Raw genomic sequence first — 17661 nt, forward strand, 5'->3', positions numbered from 1 at the left:
AACACTCACAGCACTACTTGTTTTTGCGATTAATTTATTAGTTTGCTCTTTACTTGTTACTCATCTCCCTCCAGCGCAGGGACTACAGCCATTTTCTTTTTTAATCCCTCTAGTCCTGGCACCCACAGCAACGCCCGGGCCATGGCAAAGCTAGGCCAATTAGGACCAGTAGGAGAAGGTAAGCTCTAGGAAGGCAAGGCCTGTGAGCGCCAAACTTCTAGCGCCGTGCTTGCCGCGTAAAAGATACTCAATAAAGATTTTGCATAATGAATGAGCAAACCAAACGAAAGAGAAACCGCGCCTTTACTAAAATGGCAGACCCGACTCCTTTACCAAAATGGTCGCCGGCCGGCGTGGACAGACGGGCGGGGGGCGCGGGGGGCGGGGCCAAGTGAGGCGGGGCCAGCGGGAGCCGTCAGGTGCGGCCCCGCCCCACGCCCGATTCCGGATTGGTCCGGTTCCAGCACCGCAGCCGCGCCGTAGGGCGGCCCGGCGCTCGCCACTTCCGGCGCGTTGGGGCTGTTGGTCGGGGGCGGCTGCGCGGCGCGAGCGGACGGCTTCGGGGCGGGCGTGCGCAGGGATGCTCCGGGGGGCTGCGGCGGTGGCCGTGTGGGCTGAGGCGGCGGGGACAGCGCGGGCCGTCGGGTCTCTCCTCTGAGCCGGCCTCCGGGGCCGCGCCGAACCGCCGAGGCCCCTTCAGCCTCTGCCCCTTCAGCTTCGGGGCCGGGCCCACCGCCGCCTCTGTCCGCGGAGGCGGGGGAGCCCCTGCCTGGGCCCGTAGCCTCCCCCGCGGGGGTCGGGCCCGGGCGGGGGGGCCCCGAGTCGCTGCCCTCCGCAGACTTCCGAGCCCCATTTCCTGCTTTTTCAGTTTCCTTGGGGAGGGGCGGGTGGGTCTGGGTGAACTGTCCTGGGGGCCCCCGATGAGGTGGGCCAGGGAGCCGTGCTCTTTTTAGAGAGTCCCCGCGGGTCTCGGGTGGGGAAGGGGTTGTCTTTGCATGGGCGGGGGACTTCCCGAGCCTGCCGGGACCATGACCTGAACTGTGCGAGCGGGACGAGTCTGAAGCCCGAGAGCCAGCTCACCTGAGCCGCCCCCTCCCCAGCCAGCATGGTAAGTAGGGTCGGAGCCCCCCTTCCTCTCCGGGTGCCCGGCTGGAGGGGTGGGAGTGGGCCCCGGGCTGCTGAGCCATCGCTTCTCTCCTCGGGGCGGGGAGAGGCGCGTGCCGAGCCTGGCCGGTGACACATGCGTGCAGGGTGTGCAGCCTGGGCTCTGGCTCCCATCCCCCCGGGATGTCTCAGGGCTGGGAGGGCCCTGGAAGCGCAGCAGGCACAACCGTTGCATCTGGTGTTTGCCTCTCTTAATGCATCCATCATATCGTGGCAGTAACTATCGTTTATTTAATGAGAGCTTACTGTGTGCCGGTTCCTGTGCTGAGTGATTGACGTGTACTATTTGATGATCACACCAGCCCTCTGTTCTGAAGTGGGGAGACTGAGGCACAGAGCAGTTAATTACCTAGCTCAAGGTCAAGTGACTCTTAAGTGACAGAGGCAAGATTAGAACCTAGGCAGTCTGACTTGGAGCTCCTATTATATACAGCACACTTACAGAGCTGGGACGAATTCTTTTTCTTTCTTTCTTTCTTTTTAAAGATGACCAGTAAGGGGATCTTAACCTTTGACTTGGTGTTGTCAGCACCACGCTCACCCAGTGAACTAACCGGCCATCCCTATATGGGATCCGAACCCATGGCCTTGGCGTTATCAGCACTACACTCTCCTGAGTGAGTCACGGGCCGGCCCTGGACGAATTCTTGAAGAACATTTCTTCTTCCAGCTGTAGGTTTATATATGGGGAAACAGAGGGATTTGCAGAGGTGGCAAAGTCAGGAATGGTCGTATCCTTTTGACACCCAGGCTATTGTTCTTTCTGCTACATGCTCTGGTCTTTTTCCAGGTGGTGCCTGGAAAACCATGCATCCTTTCAGATCCAGCACAGAAACCTCCTCTTCTGAAGATACCTTCCACATTTTCCAGACTCTTAGATACTCTCACTACTCCCTTAGATTCACTACTCTCCTTAGATTTGAGTATTCACATCTTTTTTTTAAATGTTTGTCTTTTTGTTATTGTAATTGTTTCAGAGCTTATCTATTTATTGCTGTAGACTCATCTCTCAAAGATGAAATTGTCTGAAACTCTTTACCTGCCTCAGTTCACGGCACATAGTAAGCCTGTGGTGAGTGGTTTATTCACCCAGACTGTTTTTGAGCACCTCAAAGGAGAACTGTCCTAGACAAGGCCACCCAAGTCATTGGTGTAGAGGAAGGGGCGTGGTTACATCATCTGTGATACAGATGTTCAAGTCAGTGGGATTTTTAGAACATTCAAGGGTCCCGTATGTGGTGTGTTAGGTTCTGGGTATAAAAAGAGGATGTAAGGCATAGCCCTTGTCCTCATGGGGCTTACAACCAACTGGATAAAATACAACACTAATGCCGAGCAGCACTGTATAGTGTGTGTATACAGTGTATATATACACACACACACAAACATGCACTATACACAGTGGCAGATCAGTTAAACTTTTCGACCTCCAATTTCCTCATCTATGAAGTGTGGAGATAGGAATTCTCTAAAGAATAATCCAAAGGTATGAGGTATATATCACATTTAGAGATTGATGAAAGTAGTACTCATTCCTTCCTTCACTTTTTCTTTCAATTTATTTTTTAAATTTTGGTAAAATATATATAACATAAAAGTTATCATTTTAACCATTTTTAAGTGTGCAGTTCAGTGGTATTAAGTACATTCACGTCATTGTGCAACCATCACTACCGTCCATCTCCAGAAGTTTTTTTTCTCAAAACTGAAACTTTGTACCCGCTAAACACTAATTCCTATTCTCCTCTTTCTTCAGCCCTATCTCCTCCAGGCTTGGCAGCCACCATTTTACTTTCTGTTTCTATGAATTTGTCTACTGTAGGTACCTTGTGTAAGTGGAATCATACAGTATTTGTCCTTTGCGACTGGCTTATTTCACTTAGCATAATGTCTTTAAGGTTCATCCATGTTCTAGCATGTGTCAGAGTTTCCTTCTTTTTTAAGGCTGAATTCCGTTGTGTGTATGGACCACATTTTGTTTATCCATTCATCCATCAGTGGATACCTGGGTTGCTTCCACCTTTTGGCTATTGTGAGTAATGCTGCTATGAATATGGGTGTACAGATCTTTCAATGAATTTTAAGTAGCCACTGTATGCCAGGCCCTGGGGAATGTACAAATGAACAAGATAGACAGGTTCCTCCTCTCACAGTGGGTGGCCACAGTGGATGTGAGGAAAACGGGATTGTCTCAGCACATCCTTTTAGCATCACTGACACCAGTGGTTCATTTGTAGTATACTAGGGTCAGGGGCTTTGGTGGGGCAGGCCTTGTCCCCCAAAGGCAGGGAAGCCATTGCCTGGTTTTCATCTTACAGGAGGCAGGGTCTTTCCCCTGGGCTCACAGCTCTATTTATTCCAAGAACTTTATTGCTCTCCATTTCTAACTGACTTTTATATTTTTACTTTTAAGACTATCTTCATGAGTTTGAGCCTTTTTAATATCCTTTTCTTTAACTTCAACTGTAATAATGTTTAAGAATGGTGTAACATGTTATAAACTACCATTTATTAAGTATCTTTCATATGCCAGCTATTTTTCACTTACTGCTTTTTTTTTAGTCATTTAGTATCAGTTAACCTCAACAAACCCTGCTAGGTTACGTTATTGCTGTTACTTCCAGAGGGGGAGATTAACAGACCTGCTCTGGAATACCGATTAAACAAGTGGTGGCACTGACATTTGAACCCAGGATGCCCTACTCCAAAGCCTGTGCTCTTTGCAGTACATTGTGCCGCCTCATGGGAAAGATGATCAGGAGAGTCATCCAACTATGTTTTGTTTGATTCGAGATAGATAGCAGTGGGGCATAGGGAGTGTGGGGAATTTTCTTTAAACTGACCCTCTAGGAAGAGGAATTTTGACCTGCACTTTTAAACCAGTTAAAAAAGATTTGTAGTTGCAGTACAGAATTACTAGAACATAGGGCTGGCTGGTTACCTAAGTGGTTAGAGTGGTGCTGATAACACTGAGGTCCAGGGTTTGATCCTCATACCAGCCAGCCACCAAAAAAAAAAAAAAGAAAAAGAATTACTAGAACAGCTAGTTGTATTCTACATTTGATTAAACCATCTTTTTTGGTTGAATTCCCGTGAGTTGTGGTTTTTTTTGACAACTGGCTGGTACAGGGTTCTGAATCCATGACCTTGATATTATAAGGCTGTTCTCTAACCAACTAAACTAACTGGCCAGCCCCAGTGAGTTCTTAGATGGTGTAACATGTTAGAGGTTCTCACTACTTTGAAAAGTTGTTACTTAATATTAATATGGAAATTTTGTGCATAATTGAGTCCTTGCTAAAATTAGCATTTCTTTTTTTAGTTGCTTAGAAATTGCATTAAAAAAAATTAAAAAAAAAAAACCCTCCCCCCAAAAAAGTAAAAAAAGAAATTGCATTGGTTACAAAGGTTTCTTATTTTTTAATGTCACCTACCGTGAGTGGTCCCTGTAATGGAGGCAAAATCAGACCTTAAATCTGGCCACTCACACGGCATGTCCTCAAGTAGTTCATCCACAGTGTTGCATTGTGTGCCATGCTATGGCAGGTGTGAGGAAGCCACAGTAGTGTAGGAAGGTGGCAGGGAAAGGTTCAGCAGTACCCAGAGTTTCTGTATGTCAGTCACATCATTAGAGATTATTTGGGGAGACAGTTAAATATCAAGAAATGACTTTAACAGCTTTTGAAAAAATTAGAACGTGACATGGTTCAAATGATGAAATTATCTGATAGAGTAAACAAATAAAAGTATATATTAATGTGGGTATAGAGAAGTAAAATGTGGTATAAGAGGTAAAACCCAGAGGGTTTTTTTTTTTTTTTTTTTAAAGATGACTGGTAAGAGGATCTTAACCCTTGACTTAGTATTATCAGCACCACACTCTCCTGAGTGAGCCATAGACTTGCCCAAGCCAGAGGTTTTTAGTGTCTCAATTTATTTCTTCATGAAATTTATTGACTTCTTACTATGAAGCTTAAAACCCTAGTGGGTGATGTGGCTACAATATAACTATATTATAGTTAATATGTATATGGCTTAGTGTATACCAGGCATTTTATATATATTAACCTATTTGTTCTTACAAACAGCACCAGGAGGTAAAGGCTATTTTTATTTCCCATTTTATGAGATGACATCATACAAGGCACTGAGCAGTTAGGCAACTTCCCAGGGTCCCACTGCACCCAAGTGGTGAAACTAGAATTCAAACCCAGGCATTCTAGCTCCACAGTCAGTACTTATAACTGTTACACTTTCAGGGTAATATTGCCCCTGCCTTCTAGGAGTCAGTTTAGTGGGAAAGGTAAGACACATATTCTCTTAAGTACAAGAGACTGTGATAAGGGTGACAGTAGGAGAATGTATTGGTACAAAGGCGTATTGGTGCAAAGAATGCATTGATGTGAATCTGAGGGCGATTGGCTGAGAAGAGTCAGGGAAAGCTTCCCAGGAGGGGATATTTGAGTCTGAAGGATAACAGACAGACGGTTGGACAAGGAAAAAAAGGGCCTTCCAAGTAAAAGTTGTTTGCAGATAGTTACAAAGATCAGATATGTATAAATAAAGATAATAGAAAATAGTAGGTGTCAAGTGAGATCGAAGGAAGGAATAAACATTTGTTGAGTGCTTTGGCCTGGCTGTTGCGTATGCTTGGATGGTGCTTTCCCCTAGGAATCTGTGTGACGAAACCTTCACCCTTCTCAAGAGTCATCTTCCCAATGATGCCCACCCTTTGCACCCTATTTAAAATAATAATCTTACTTCAGAACCCCCACTCTCTCACGTCCTGCTTTACTGTTTTTTTGTAGCATTTATAATGTTTTAACATTTTATATACTTAATGTTATTTATGAAGTCTATTTTTTGTTGTCTCCTGCTAAAATACTAGTTCCACAAAGCTAGGAGTCTCTGTTTTGTTCAGTAATGTATCCCAAGAGTCTAGAACAATTCCCAGCATAGTAGACAGTTAAATTGTAGTAGGAATGCTGTGGAAGTCCTGGGTATTTGCAGGCGGATTTAGAGAGAGAGAGTAAGCTCGTTTCCCTAGGATGAATAGGAGTTGCAGAGAGGATATTTTAGAAGAGAAGAGTGTAATTAAATGTGTAACGTTAAAAAAAAATAGACTGGGTTGGCCATGGTGGAGGTTTTTGTGAAGAGGTGGCTGGAGAGAAGGGTATGAAGGTAGTTTATGGCTAGATTATGGAAGATCTCCAATACTACCCTAGGGAATTTGGCTTTGTTTTTTGTATGGTTTTTCAGTCCATCTGGTTGTATGCAGGTTAGATTGGTGTGGGAAACCCAATATGACATCATCCCTGTATGGATATGACCAAGGCCTGTTCTTGGATGTGGAGTTTGGAGTGGAGAGGAGGACTTGAGCAAGAGAGTCATCCCTTAAAACTTTAACTGATTCCAGAGTTAAGGGATGAAGAAAATGGAAAACTCAAGCTGATTTCAGAAGCCTTTAACCTGGTGACTGGGAATAGTGGGAAGTTTTAATTAATTGGTGATTTGGATTTGGTAGTAATGGAAGAAATGACAGGAGACAGGCCATGTGCTGATAAAATATGGGATTTGGGTATGTCTGTAGGTAGGTGGGCAGTTGCTCCTGTGTTGAGAGGAAAGTAATTGGCACCGGGCAGGACAAGGATGTTAAAGATTTTAGGTAGTTGGATTGTCAGCACATATGTCCAAGTCATGGAAGATGTGATAGCACAGGCTGGGGTGAAGAGGGCAGGCATTACTGAAAGTGTAGCTGTTACTCTGTCTCTACTTTTTCAATCTCCCACTCCCCCTTCCCCCAGTCATTCATTCTACAACTCATTGTAGACTGACTTTTTGTCTTTACCACTTTTCAAAATCACCAATAACCTCTGTATGCTGAATCCAATATAAGTATCCTATTTTCAGTCCTTATACCATCTGATTTCTCCTTGTGGCCTTTGGCAGCCACTGGTCTCCTTTTTTTTTTTTTATCTTGAAACACTATTTTTCTTGGTTCCCTTGGCTTCCATGATATTACTCTTGTGGTTTAGTCTCCCTAGATCTTTCTTGTGTCTTTGGGTATGTACCAGTGAGAACTAAACCTTCCTCTCCAGCCTTCCTGTAGACATGAAATTAAACATGTCTAAACCAAATCTATCATCTTCCCCTCGGATTAGTGCTTCCTTCCCCATGCCCTAGTTCTGTTAATGACCTTCTCCACCAGACACTCAAACAATAAACTGAGTCATCTTTAACTTCCTCTTCTCCTTCAGCCCCCCACTTCCAGACCTCTTGATGCTGCTGCTAACATTTGTGTCCTGGCCCTGGTCTTTTCCTTTCCCTCTGCTTGGTCAGGCTGTCATGGCCTCTTGCTCTGACTATTGGTGTCTTGACTGTACTCCAGCTTCCAGGTTCACCCTCCATTAGTCCTTCTTCTGTACTCCTGCCAGAGCTACCTCATAGAGCTCAAATGTGATCATGTCACTTGACCACAAATCATTGAGAGCAGAGGGTTCCCGTTGTCAGAGACCCAGCTTTCATCATGGTAGAGTAGTGGAAAGCACACGGGCCCTGGATTTTCAGACAGTTTCACTTCTTTTATTTTTTTTTATTTATTTATTTATTTTTTTTTTGAAAGATGACCGGTAAGGGGATCTCAACCCTTGACTTTGGTGTTGTCAGCACCACGCTCAGCCAGTGAGCAAACCGGCCATCCCTATATAGGATCCGAACCCGTGGCCTTGGTGTTATCAGCACCGCACTCTACCGAGTGAGCCACGGGCCGGCCCCAAGTTTCACTTCTTTTAGATCTCTCAGTAGGGATGAAGATGATTTATTAAATACTTAAAGTGATATATTTGGAGTATCTTCTAAAGACTTACCAAATTATACCTTGTTCTCTAGCCACAGCAAGCCATTTGTCATTCCCAGAGCAGTCTGTACACTTTCATGCTTCTCTGCCTTTGCTCATGCTGTTCCCCCTGCCTGAATGTCCTTTTCTTCATTTTTGCAGGTGAGACTTACCTACCGTTTCAGGGTCACCATAAACATCACTCTTTGAGGCTTTCCAGCCACTGGTTTAACATATATCTTCTTTGATTATAGTTAGGTGTTTTGTTTTTTTTGTTGTTGTTGTTGGATTTGTTTTTATTATGTAAGAATTACAAGACTACATTCTTGTAATGTGTCAAACAGTTCTGAAGTTTGAACAGCATATTGTAAAACTCTTGCCTCCTTTCCTGCTCCCTCTTTCATCTCTCCTGCTCCAAGCTGGTGGTTGGGGGGAGGATTAGTTTTTTTCTCTTTAAGAGTGCATATCAGAGTGAGTCTTACCCCTCTTTGCATCTCCAGCACCTAGTAAGCATTCAGCAGATATTTGGGTAATGAAAGAATCATGTGTGAAAGCAAACCCAAGAAGGTCAAGGTGGGTCCTTGAGGTTAGTAAATGATAGTAGCAGTAATTGGAGAGTGTTAAGATTGAAATAGATTATGAATATAATAAACACCCTGTTTTTCCAAAATCCATGCAACCAGCAAGCTCACACAACTGTATATTTTTCCTGGGCTGGTGGAGGTGGGCAGCAGGTAAGCAAGGGAGTTGTTAGAAAAAATGCCATGTAGATGGTGTGCTTACTGGGAAGCCCCCCAAAACTGATCGCTACTGGGAGAACTGCGGAATAATAATTGATTGCTACTGGGAGAACCGCTGGGGAATAACTGCTGGGCTGGGTGAGATAAGGTAGTTGTGGAAACCAACTGAGAAGAGCCACAAAGCAGAGAAGTAAGAGGTGAAAAAGGCTAATGGGAAAGAAGGGAAATGGATTTAGAGGGAGAAGAAGAAAGGCCTGTGTATGTTTCATAGTTACACTCTGTGCTAGCCACTGTTCAGGGACCCTAATGTGTACTGCAGACCGTACCTCATTTAATCTCTCACAGCTACCCTGCAAGGTAGGTATTATCTTCCCATTTTACAGTTGATAAGGACACTGAGGCTCAGGGACAGTAATGTTAAGTAGCTTGTCCAAAATTACATAGCGAGTTGATTCAGACCCAAGGTTCCAACTCCAAAGCCTATGTTTTTTGTTGATCACTAGGTTCTTCATAAGCCCATTTACATATACCAGGCATAATTACATAAAATGTAGCCTAACTGGGTGTATTATCCCAGGAAAAACAGTGCGTCTAGCCAGCTAACTGTAAAACTTGCAAACATTTGCCTAATAGTAGCAAGGATGAGATGGTAAAAGTTTGATGACAATAAGGCAGAAAAATAGTTCTCTCTGCATATCCTATAATGTGATTGAATAGAAAAAGTGTGGCTTTTGAGGGCACAGTGGTAGCTGGTCCATATTATAGGACATAACAGAAAGCAAAGCTGCTTGATTTTTTTTGAATTTCAGTTCAGGTAAGCCCTTTAGGCTTAGCATATACAGTAGGTTCATTTACATTACAGCAGCCTGCTGCCATTTTATATGAAGATTATAATGAAAAAGATCTCTGGTGTAGGGCTCCCTGAAAAGGTAAAGGTACTTTGTGAACTGTACGAAGCTGGAAGAAAAATCATTTGTTTCTAAACTGGCTAATAATCACATGTGGGAGGTCCTTTTTTTTTTTTAAAGCAACAACTGGATAATTTTTATAAAAGTGAAGTGTGCTCATTAAAAAGAGAAAGTATCAAAAGGTACAAAGAACATGGCCAAAAAAAAAAAAAAAATCACTCCAGATCCTGCTACGCTACTACCCTACTTCCCTAAACTGATTATCATTTTATAAACATTCCAGTACACACACATATATACTTTTGTGTGTGTGTGTGTGTGTGTGTGTGTGTGTGTGTGTGGATAAGGGGAATGGATACTTAAAATAAGTACTTTTATTTTAAAAGTGACTGTGCTGATTGTTTTTGATCATGCTAGTTTTAAAATGAAAGAAAAATCAGTTTATCACATTTTTGAAGACTTTAGAAATAATATACTCACAGGAAGTTGCAAAACTGGTACAGAGCGTCCTCTGTACCCTTCACCCAGAGTCCTTCAGTGGTAACATCTTATATAGCCGTGTGCAATATCTAAACCAGGAAATTGACATTGGTGCATGTCAATTATTGACTAGATTAGAGAATTTACTGAGTTTTCAACGTTTAAAAACCTGCATTCATTTGTGTGTGTGTGGTTCTATGCATGTGTTGATTCGTGTAAGTACCGCCACAATCAAGGTACAGAACTGTCCATCATCACAAAAGAACCCTCTCATGCTACTGCCTCTTGGTATTTATGGCCCCTCTCTCTCTCCTAGCAACTACTAATTTGCTCTCTGTCTCTGTAGTTTTGTCATGTCGAGAATTTTATGTCAATGTAATCTGAGTATGTAACTTTTTGAGATTGACTTTTTTCACTAAGCATAATTCCCTTGAGGTCTGTCCATCTCACTTGAACTTAATAGCAGAAAAAGAAATAAGTGAAACTGAAAGGAATTGTCAAATTCAAATAAGTCTTTGTCTCAGTAATTATTAGCTCCTGATAAATCCCTGTAGGTTAAGGAAAAAGATTATCAAAAACATTTAAAAAGATGGCATCATTTTTTATTAATATTTATTGCATATTTAAGTTCTAGGCAGTATCAGTGAACTTCGTAATAGGAAAAATAAAAAAGTTTGCACTCCTTCCACTTCCCTTTCCTCACTTTTAATGTACTTTATCAGTGGCTTAGAGCATCTATAGTATGTTTTATAACCATAGTTTCCTCAGTATTTAGTATTTTGTATTTGAAAGGATTCAGTGTTCCCCACTGGTTCTTTTTTTTTTCTTCCAATTTTATTTATTTTTATGGGGTACAGTGTGTTGTTTCAGTACATGCATATACTGCATAATGACTCACTTAGGGTAGGTAGCATAGTTTGTACCAGTTAGTCCATCCCTTTTCCTCCCCCCACTGGTTCTTTTTTGGGGGGGTGTATCTGGCTGGTATGGGGATCTGAAGCAATGACCTTGGTGTTATAAGGCTGCACTCTAACCAACTGAGCTAACCAGCCAGGCTTACTCATTCTTTTTAACTACGGTTTTTCCATATTGTATTTTTTGATTTATCTCCGTGTTGGCTGCATTTTATTTTATTTTTTTAAAGATGACTGGTAAGGGGATCTGAACCCGTGGTCTTGGTGTTATCAGCAGCACACTCTCCCAAGTGAGCTATGGGCCGGCCCTGGCTGCATTTTATTGTCCATTTTTATAGAGTGCCTTATTTGGTGAATTAAAAATGTCTGTCTGCCTTTAATGTTTTGAAGGACATCTTGGCTAGGTATAACATTCTTGGGTTATACTCTCTTTTCCTCTGATTTTGTAGACATTGTTCTACCATCTGGGATTGAGTGTTCTGTTGATCCTTCTAGTCCATTTAACATTGATTAGCTGATAATTTTTTTTCAGAAGAATTCATGATTGCTAAATTCCCTGAATTATTTCATATTTAGAAAAGAAGTCTGTGTGTTGTCTTTATCCATAAATGGTAACCTGGCTGGGCATAATACTCATGGGTCATACATTTTTTTCCTAAGAATTCTGTAGACATTTCTTCATTGCTTTTTGCCAGTGAATGATTTTGTGTGGAAAAGTGTGATTAGCCACTCTCCCCGTACCTCAGAGCTAACTAACTTGCCTTTTCTGCCTGGTTGTTGGGAGAAGTCTACGTTTTTGAAGTTCAGTGCTCAGTCAGAATATCTATTAGTGTGGATCCGTCTTTATCAATTTGCCCTGGAATATGGTGTGCCTGCCTTAATGTATTTACCTAGTTCCCTAATGTTGGTTTAGATTTCCAGTGCTTTTTGTTACTATCATCAGTACTACAACAAACAAATTGGGATATATATTTGCATTCTTTGTGAGTTTGTGGATAAATTTCGAGAAGTGGAATTGTGGGGCAAGTGGTAAGTGCATTTAAAAATTTTGATAGATAGTGCTAGTCCACCAGAAAGGTTGTATTGGTTTAAATTAACTCTTCACTAGTGGGATAATTCCTGTTTCCCCACCTTGTGGATAACACTGTTAAAAACTTTTTAATGTGAAAGGTAGAAATGGCACCTCAGGAATGACATATGCAGTCCTTTAGTCATGAATAAAGTGGAACATCTTTTGATGATCTATTGCCATATGTATTTTTTTTTTTTTTCCTGTGTCAGCTGATCATTCTTATCTCCTGATTTTTGTACATTTTCCTGCTGGGTCAGCCAACACTTTAAAAAAAAAAAAAGTAATTTGACTGAATAATTTTAGAATGTTGATGAAATTGATCAGGTTTGGAGTAGCCTGCACATTAAGTTGAGCAGTATGAATCTCATGCTGCTGATTTTAGTCAGAATAAGAGCACTAACATTTCATGTGTACAAATATTGTGGCCTTGAATAAAATGATAGTCTTGGTGATGGGATTATATAATCTGATAGTTTTTCTTTTTTTTGGCAGCTGGCTGACACAAGAATCCAAACCCTTGACCCAAGTGTTACAAGGCTGTGCTCTAACCAACTGAGCTAATTGTCCAGCCCAATCTGATAGTTTTCTAAGCCATCACACATTTACTTTTTGTCTAATGATCCATGTAATGAAGATGTATATTCTCCCCTGTGTGGCTTCATGTTTATTTGTCATAACAATATAAGAAACTTTTAGAAATACAGGCTTAATTGTAGGAAAGGAATTCTGTTGCCAGAAAGTTGTGGAGCTTTCTTGAAGCTGAAGGTGAAGTGATTTCCTGGTAATCGTTTGTTGCTGGTTCTGTTAGTTGGGTTTATGAGCCAGAGTGTGAATTTAGAATGTTAAAGGCTATTGTGAAGTAGCTTCATAAAAGTCATGCTTTTATGACTGTCATAAAAGCTTTTTTTTAGTCATTCTACCAGTCATGCTTACGGTTTTTCTAATTTTCCACAGAAATTCCCTTAACTGCAGAGAAATCTCTGATTAAAGGAAGGCACCTGTCCTGGGGCTGTAGGTCATAGTAGCTGTATGTAAAACTGAAAATTCCTGGAAATCCTGAAAACCATAAACATTTATTGTTTAAAATTCAGTATATAGTCTATCAGTCAATTATAACTGTTTGCCCCAATCTTCACAAGACAATTAAAAGTTCAGGCACATATGTTATGTTTGAGGAGCATAGTGTGGCCTCATCTCATTTTATTGTGGAATGGCTGGTTCATAATTCTTTTTGTTTTTTGGCAGCTGGCCAGTATGAGGATCTGAACCCTTGATCTTGGTGTTATGAGTACCATGCATAACCAACTGAGTGAGCTAATGGGCCAGCCCCAGTTCATAACTGTGTGAACAGGATCCTTTACTGACAAGTGCTGAAAAATCACATCCTGGTACATTTGTAAATGAGACTTCTTATGAAGAGAAAAAACTTGAAGGCTTTTGAAAAGGCTTTAAAGAAGTATGGGAAACATTTTGAGAAATAGTATAGAACCCTCCCCTTTACACCTCAATAGCAAACAGATTGAAAGTGAGAATTTTGAGTAGGCAGTTTTTATTGGGATACTCAGTAGACCCTTGATATTTCACATTTGTGTTTTTGACTATTTGTCATTAACCTTTAAAGGCTTTGTTAAATAATTTATTATTTTGGAAAAGATAAGACTTGTGTTGCTTTCAGTTGTCTGGAGCAAGTCACTTAGCTGGCTAGTGAGTGGGCCTAGCTGAAAGCAATTCCTAAAACTGGGTGAGTGCTGGGTCATTACAAAAATTGCTGATTATTTAGAGAAAGTTGAAAAGACACTTGTGTGAATCTATGCAAGGGAATGTGTGTAATTTGTAATTCCTTACTAAAGTGGTAGGTAAGTCAAGAACAGGAGGAAGCGTTGTTCGTCAGTTTGGGAGATTGCTTGCAACAGGATTGCAAAATAATTGGAAATTCATCTAGTCTACAGCTATTGAACGTAAGGATAGGAAAGTGGGAATAGAAAGTGTATAATTTCTGGAAGTTTCTAACCCTGGATGTGTATAATTGCTGGAAGTTTCTAACCCTGGATGAGGAGATGTGCATGTCAGTAAATGATTACAATGATAAGGGATAAGTGCAGAAATAGAACCTTGTGAGAGGTACAACTCTACTTAAAAAAACAAACAAACATGCCTGGCTAAATTGGAGATGGGAGGGTTGTATTGGGAAAGACTTCCCAAGGGAGGTGATGACTAAGTTGGGTTTCAAAGCAGAAGTAAGAAGTCCCTAGTTTGGGGGAGTTGGGGAAATAGGAAGCAGAAGGGCATTTTGGGCAGATGGAGCCACAGATACACATGAAAGGGTGAAACAGCTTAGTGTGTTCAGGTCAGTTTGTGGAGATGGCAGCTTTGAAATGCTGAAGAACAAGGCTTCACTTAGGCAGCACAGGTGATTTCTGTGAAGGGGGCTTCAGGAAAGGCACTGATTTAATTCATGAGGAAAGGAGCCATATGCTTTATTATTGCCTAGAAAATTATTCATCTACATTCTGGATTCTGTTTTTAGAGAAAGACAAACTAAGTGATCTATCAAGGATTTATTTATTTTAAACATCTTATTTTGAGATAATATTAGACTTACAGAAGAGTTGCAAAAATAGTACAGGGAGTTTCTGTATACACTTCTCCCGTAGGGGCTTATTAAAAGAAAATAGAAACTGCGATAGCCTAGCCGTTCAGCATTGTTACCAATCATTTAGCTCAGTTTCTGTGCCTTCTTTATTCTAGTACTGTTTGGCTTTTAAAGTACATACAGATACTGCTATAGAATCTCAAAATCTTCTCTGCTGCCTCTTGATTTGACTTAGTTATTATTATTCTGATGGTAAAAAGTACTTTGAACTCTGTAGAATATTCAATAACTATTAAAAAAAACCAAGAAATTACCACCGTCTGATTGAACCTCTAATAATTTTTGGTTTACTTCCTTCTAGTCTTTTTTTCTACTGACTTTTAAAATACGGTTGAGATCACACTGTAAATGTACTTCTTCTGCCTTTTTCACTGAACGTTATAGCATAAGTGGTTTTCCAAGTCATTAAATACTTCATAAATATTTACAATGGCTGTATAATATTGCATTTCATGGATTCTTAGGCAGTTAGATTGTTCCATTTTTTTTTGCCATGGTAAATAATATGTGATTAATGTCTTTGCAAAAAGCTTTTTCTGTAGTTTAGAAAATTGCCTCAGAATAGATTCCCAGAAAGGCCCAAGGGTATGAAGATTTTTTTCCCTAGGTCTTTTATTTTAGAATAGTTTTAGATTTAGTATGAACATTTTTAAGGCACTTCATCACATGTTTTTTAGAAAGGTTATACCAGTTTATACCTTCTACCAACTGTAGATAAATGTACTCAGCAGCACTGGGTAATCTTAAGAAAATTATTGCTAATTACATAGGTTAAAAATGGCTTCTCGTTATTGTTCCTCAATATCTTTATGTGTGTGTACAAAAAGTTATCACCAAGTTTTATTTTTGTGTGTTTATAGGAGACAGATTCATTATGCTACTTTACTCACTATATTTACTTAAGTATCCCTTATAGTTAATCTGTTAGAAATGGTGCCTTAACATATTTTTATTTTTCCCAGTCTTAAGTTGGTTACTTTTTTTTTTTTTTTTTTTTACTGTATTAAAGTACACGTAACATAAACCCCCCCCCCCTTTTTTTTCTTGGCTGGCTGGTTTGGGGATCTGAACCCTTGACCTTGGTGTTATCAGTACCATGCTCTAACCAACAGAGCTAACTGGCCAGCCTATAACTTGCCATTTTAAAGTGTACAATTCAGTGATATTAAGTACATTCACCATGTTGTGCAAACCATCACCACTGTCTAGTTTTAGAGCTTTTTCATTGCTCCAAAGGAAACCCCATATCCATTAATCAGTCACTCCCCATTTCCCCCACAAATCTGCTTTGTCTCTATGAGTATGCTTATTTTGTTTTGTTTCTTCTATTTTTGGTTGCTGGCTGGAAAGGAGGTAGGAATGCTTGACCTTGGTGTTGTAACACTGTATTCTAACCAACTAAGCTAACTGGCAGCCCTGGATATGCTTATTCTGGATATCTCATATAAATGAAATCATATGGCCCCCTTAATATCATTTATTTACTTATTTATTTATTTATGGCTGTTGGTTGACATAGTAATCCGAACCCTTGACCTTGGTGTTACAGCACTGTGCTCTAGAAGTGGTGGGTTAGTTCAGTCGGTGGTAGAGCGTGGTGCTGGTAACACCAAGGTTCAGGGTTTGATCTCTTTACTGGCCAGCTGCCCCCAGACAAAAAAGTAACAACACTGTGCTCTAACCAACTGAGCTAACCTTAATATCTTTTCAAGTATAAAAAAGTATGAATAAAATTAAGGTTTGAATTTAATCTATGCATTATAGTTTGAAAATTGACTATGTGGCAGCAGTCTTGAATTAAATTTAGCATATTTAATTGGTCAGGATGACCCACGTTCCAGCCATTAGGAAGAAATAGTTTATAGTTATTGTCAATGGACAGAGGGCTATAGACCTTGAAGCCTAACATAGGGACAAAGATAGGAAAAATTTGGTGTTTGGAGAGTGAAAACCAGTGAAATAGCACATTCCATGGCTGGGAATACACAAACTTTTAGACATTAACCTTGATTTGAAGTGCAGTTTGGCGAACTTGCAGGTAAGATGTTTCACTCTGTGTCATCAAAAAATAGCCAGCTTGAAAAGGAATGAATACATTTGTTAGTGACAGTCTCTACTACCTAAGACTTGAGGAAATTAATGAATTTTTGCGAGAGGGTCCCTGGGTGTCTGTTTCTCAGTGTTTGATGTTTTCACTGGGATCCCTGTGGATGGTAGGGAAATGTGTTTTTAGGTGAGTAGTTTTCATTTTTCTGGTAGATTTTTTTCCAAAATGGGAATGAGGCCATCAGAGCTTGATTAGCCACTGAGATGGATGCTTGGTATAGATGGAGAATTTTATTTGTTGAACAAAATACCACTTCTGTGGTAAATTTAGGAGGAAAAGGGATGAGTTGGTGTCTTGTTTTGATTAGTCTGTTAACTATTTCCCCAGAGCCTGATCTCCTGGGGTGGGGGGATGGGATGAGGAAGGAGGATGTGATCAGCAAAGCCAAGGATCAATTTTGGGTCATCAATACCTCAGTCCCCTAGTAGGTGGTTGCCTAGCACTTTTTTTTTTTTTTTTTTGGTTTTGGTTTTGGCAGCTGGCTGGTAAGGGGATCTGAACCCTTGACCTTGGTTTTATCAGCACCATGCTTAGCTAGCCCTAGCACATTTTATATTGATGGTTTTTATGACTAAGCAGTAAAGGACAGGAGATGTTTGCAGCAAGCATTCAGTAAGGAGCACACGTTAGTGTTGAGTGATTTCAGTACATTCCTAGGTATCTGAAGAACAGTATAACCTTATATTTAAGAGCATGCTGGCTGGTTGGCTTAGTTGGTTAGAGTATGGTGCTGATAACACCAAGTTCCAGGGTTCAATCCCTGTACTGGCCAGCCTCCAAAAAAATGA

At 40.9% G+C, this 17661-nt stretch overlaps 1 protein-coding gene across 6 annotated transcripts in view; it reads left to right on the top strand.

Moving 5' to 3' along the window:
- The first annotated feature begins 983 nt into the window (after positions 1–983).
- XPO6 (exportin 6) overlaps positions 984–17661 on the top strand; it is a 109096-nt gene continuing 92418 nt past the window's right edge. For all 6 annotated transcript variants that reach the window (XR_010023874.1, XR_010023873.1, XM_063100332.1 and 3 more), the window contains exon 1: positions 984–1108. Coding sequence is in view for 4 of the 6 variants with exons in the window: in XM_063100332.1 (XP_062956402.1) it covers positions 1106–1108 (3 nt within the window). In the remaining 2 variants the exon portion in view is untranslated. The remainder of the gene's footprint in view (positions 1109–17661) is intronic.

Source organism: Cynocephalus volans, chromosome 6, assembly GCF_027409185.1.
Source record: "Cynocephalus volans isolate mCynVol1 chromosome 6, mCynVol1.pri, whole genome shotgun sequence".
Lineage (NCBI taxonomy): Eukaryota > Metazoa > Chordata > Mammalia > Dermoptera > Cynocephalidae > Cynocephalus > Cynocephalus volans.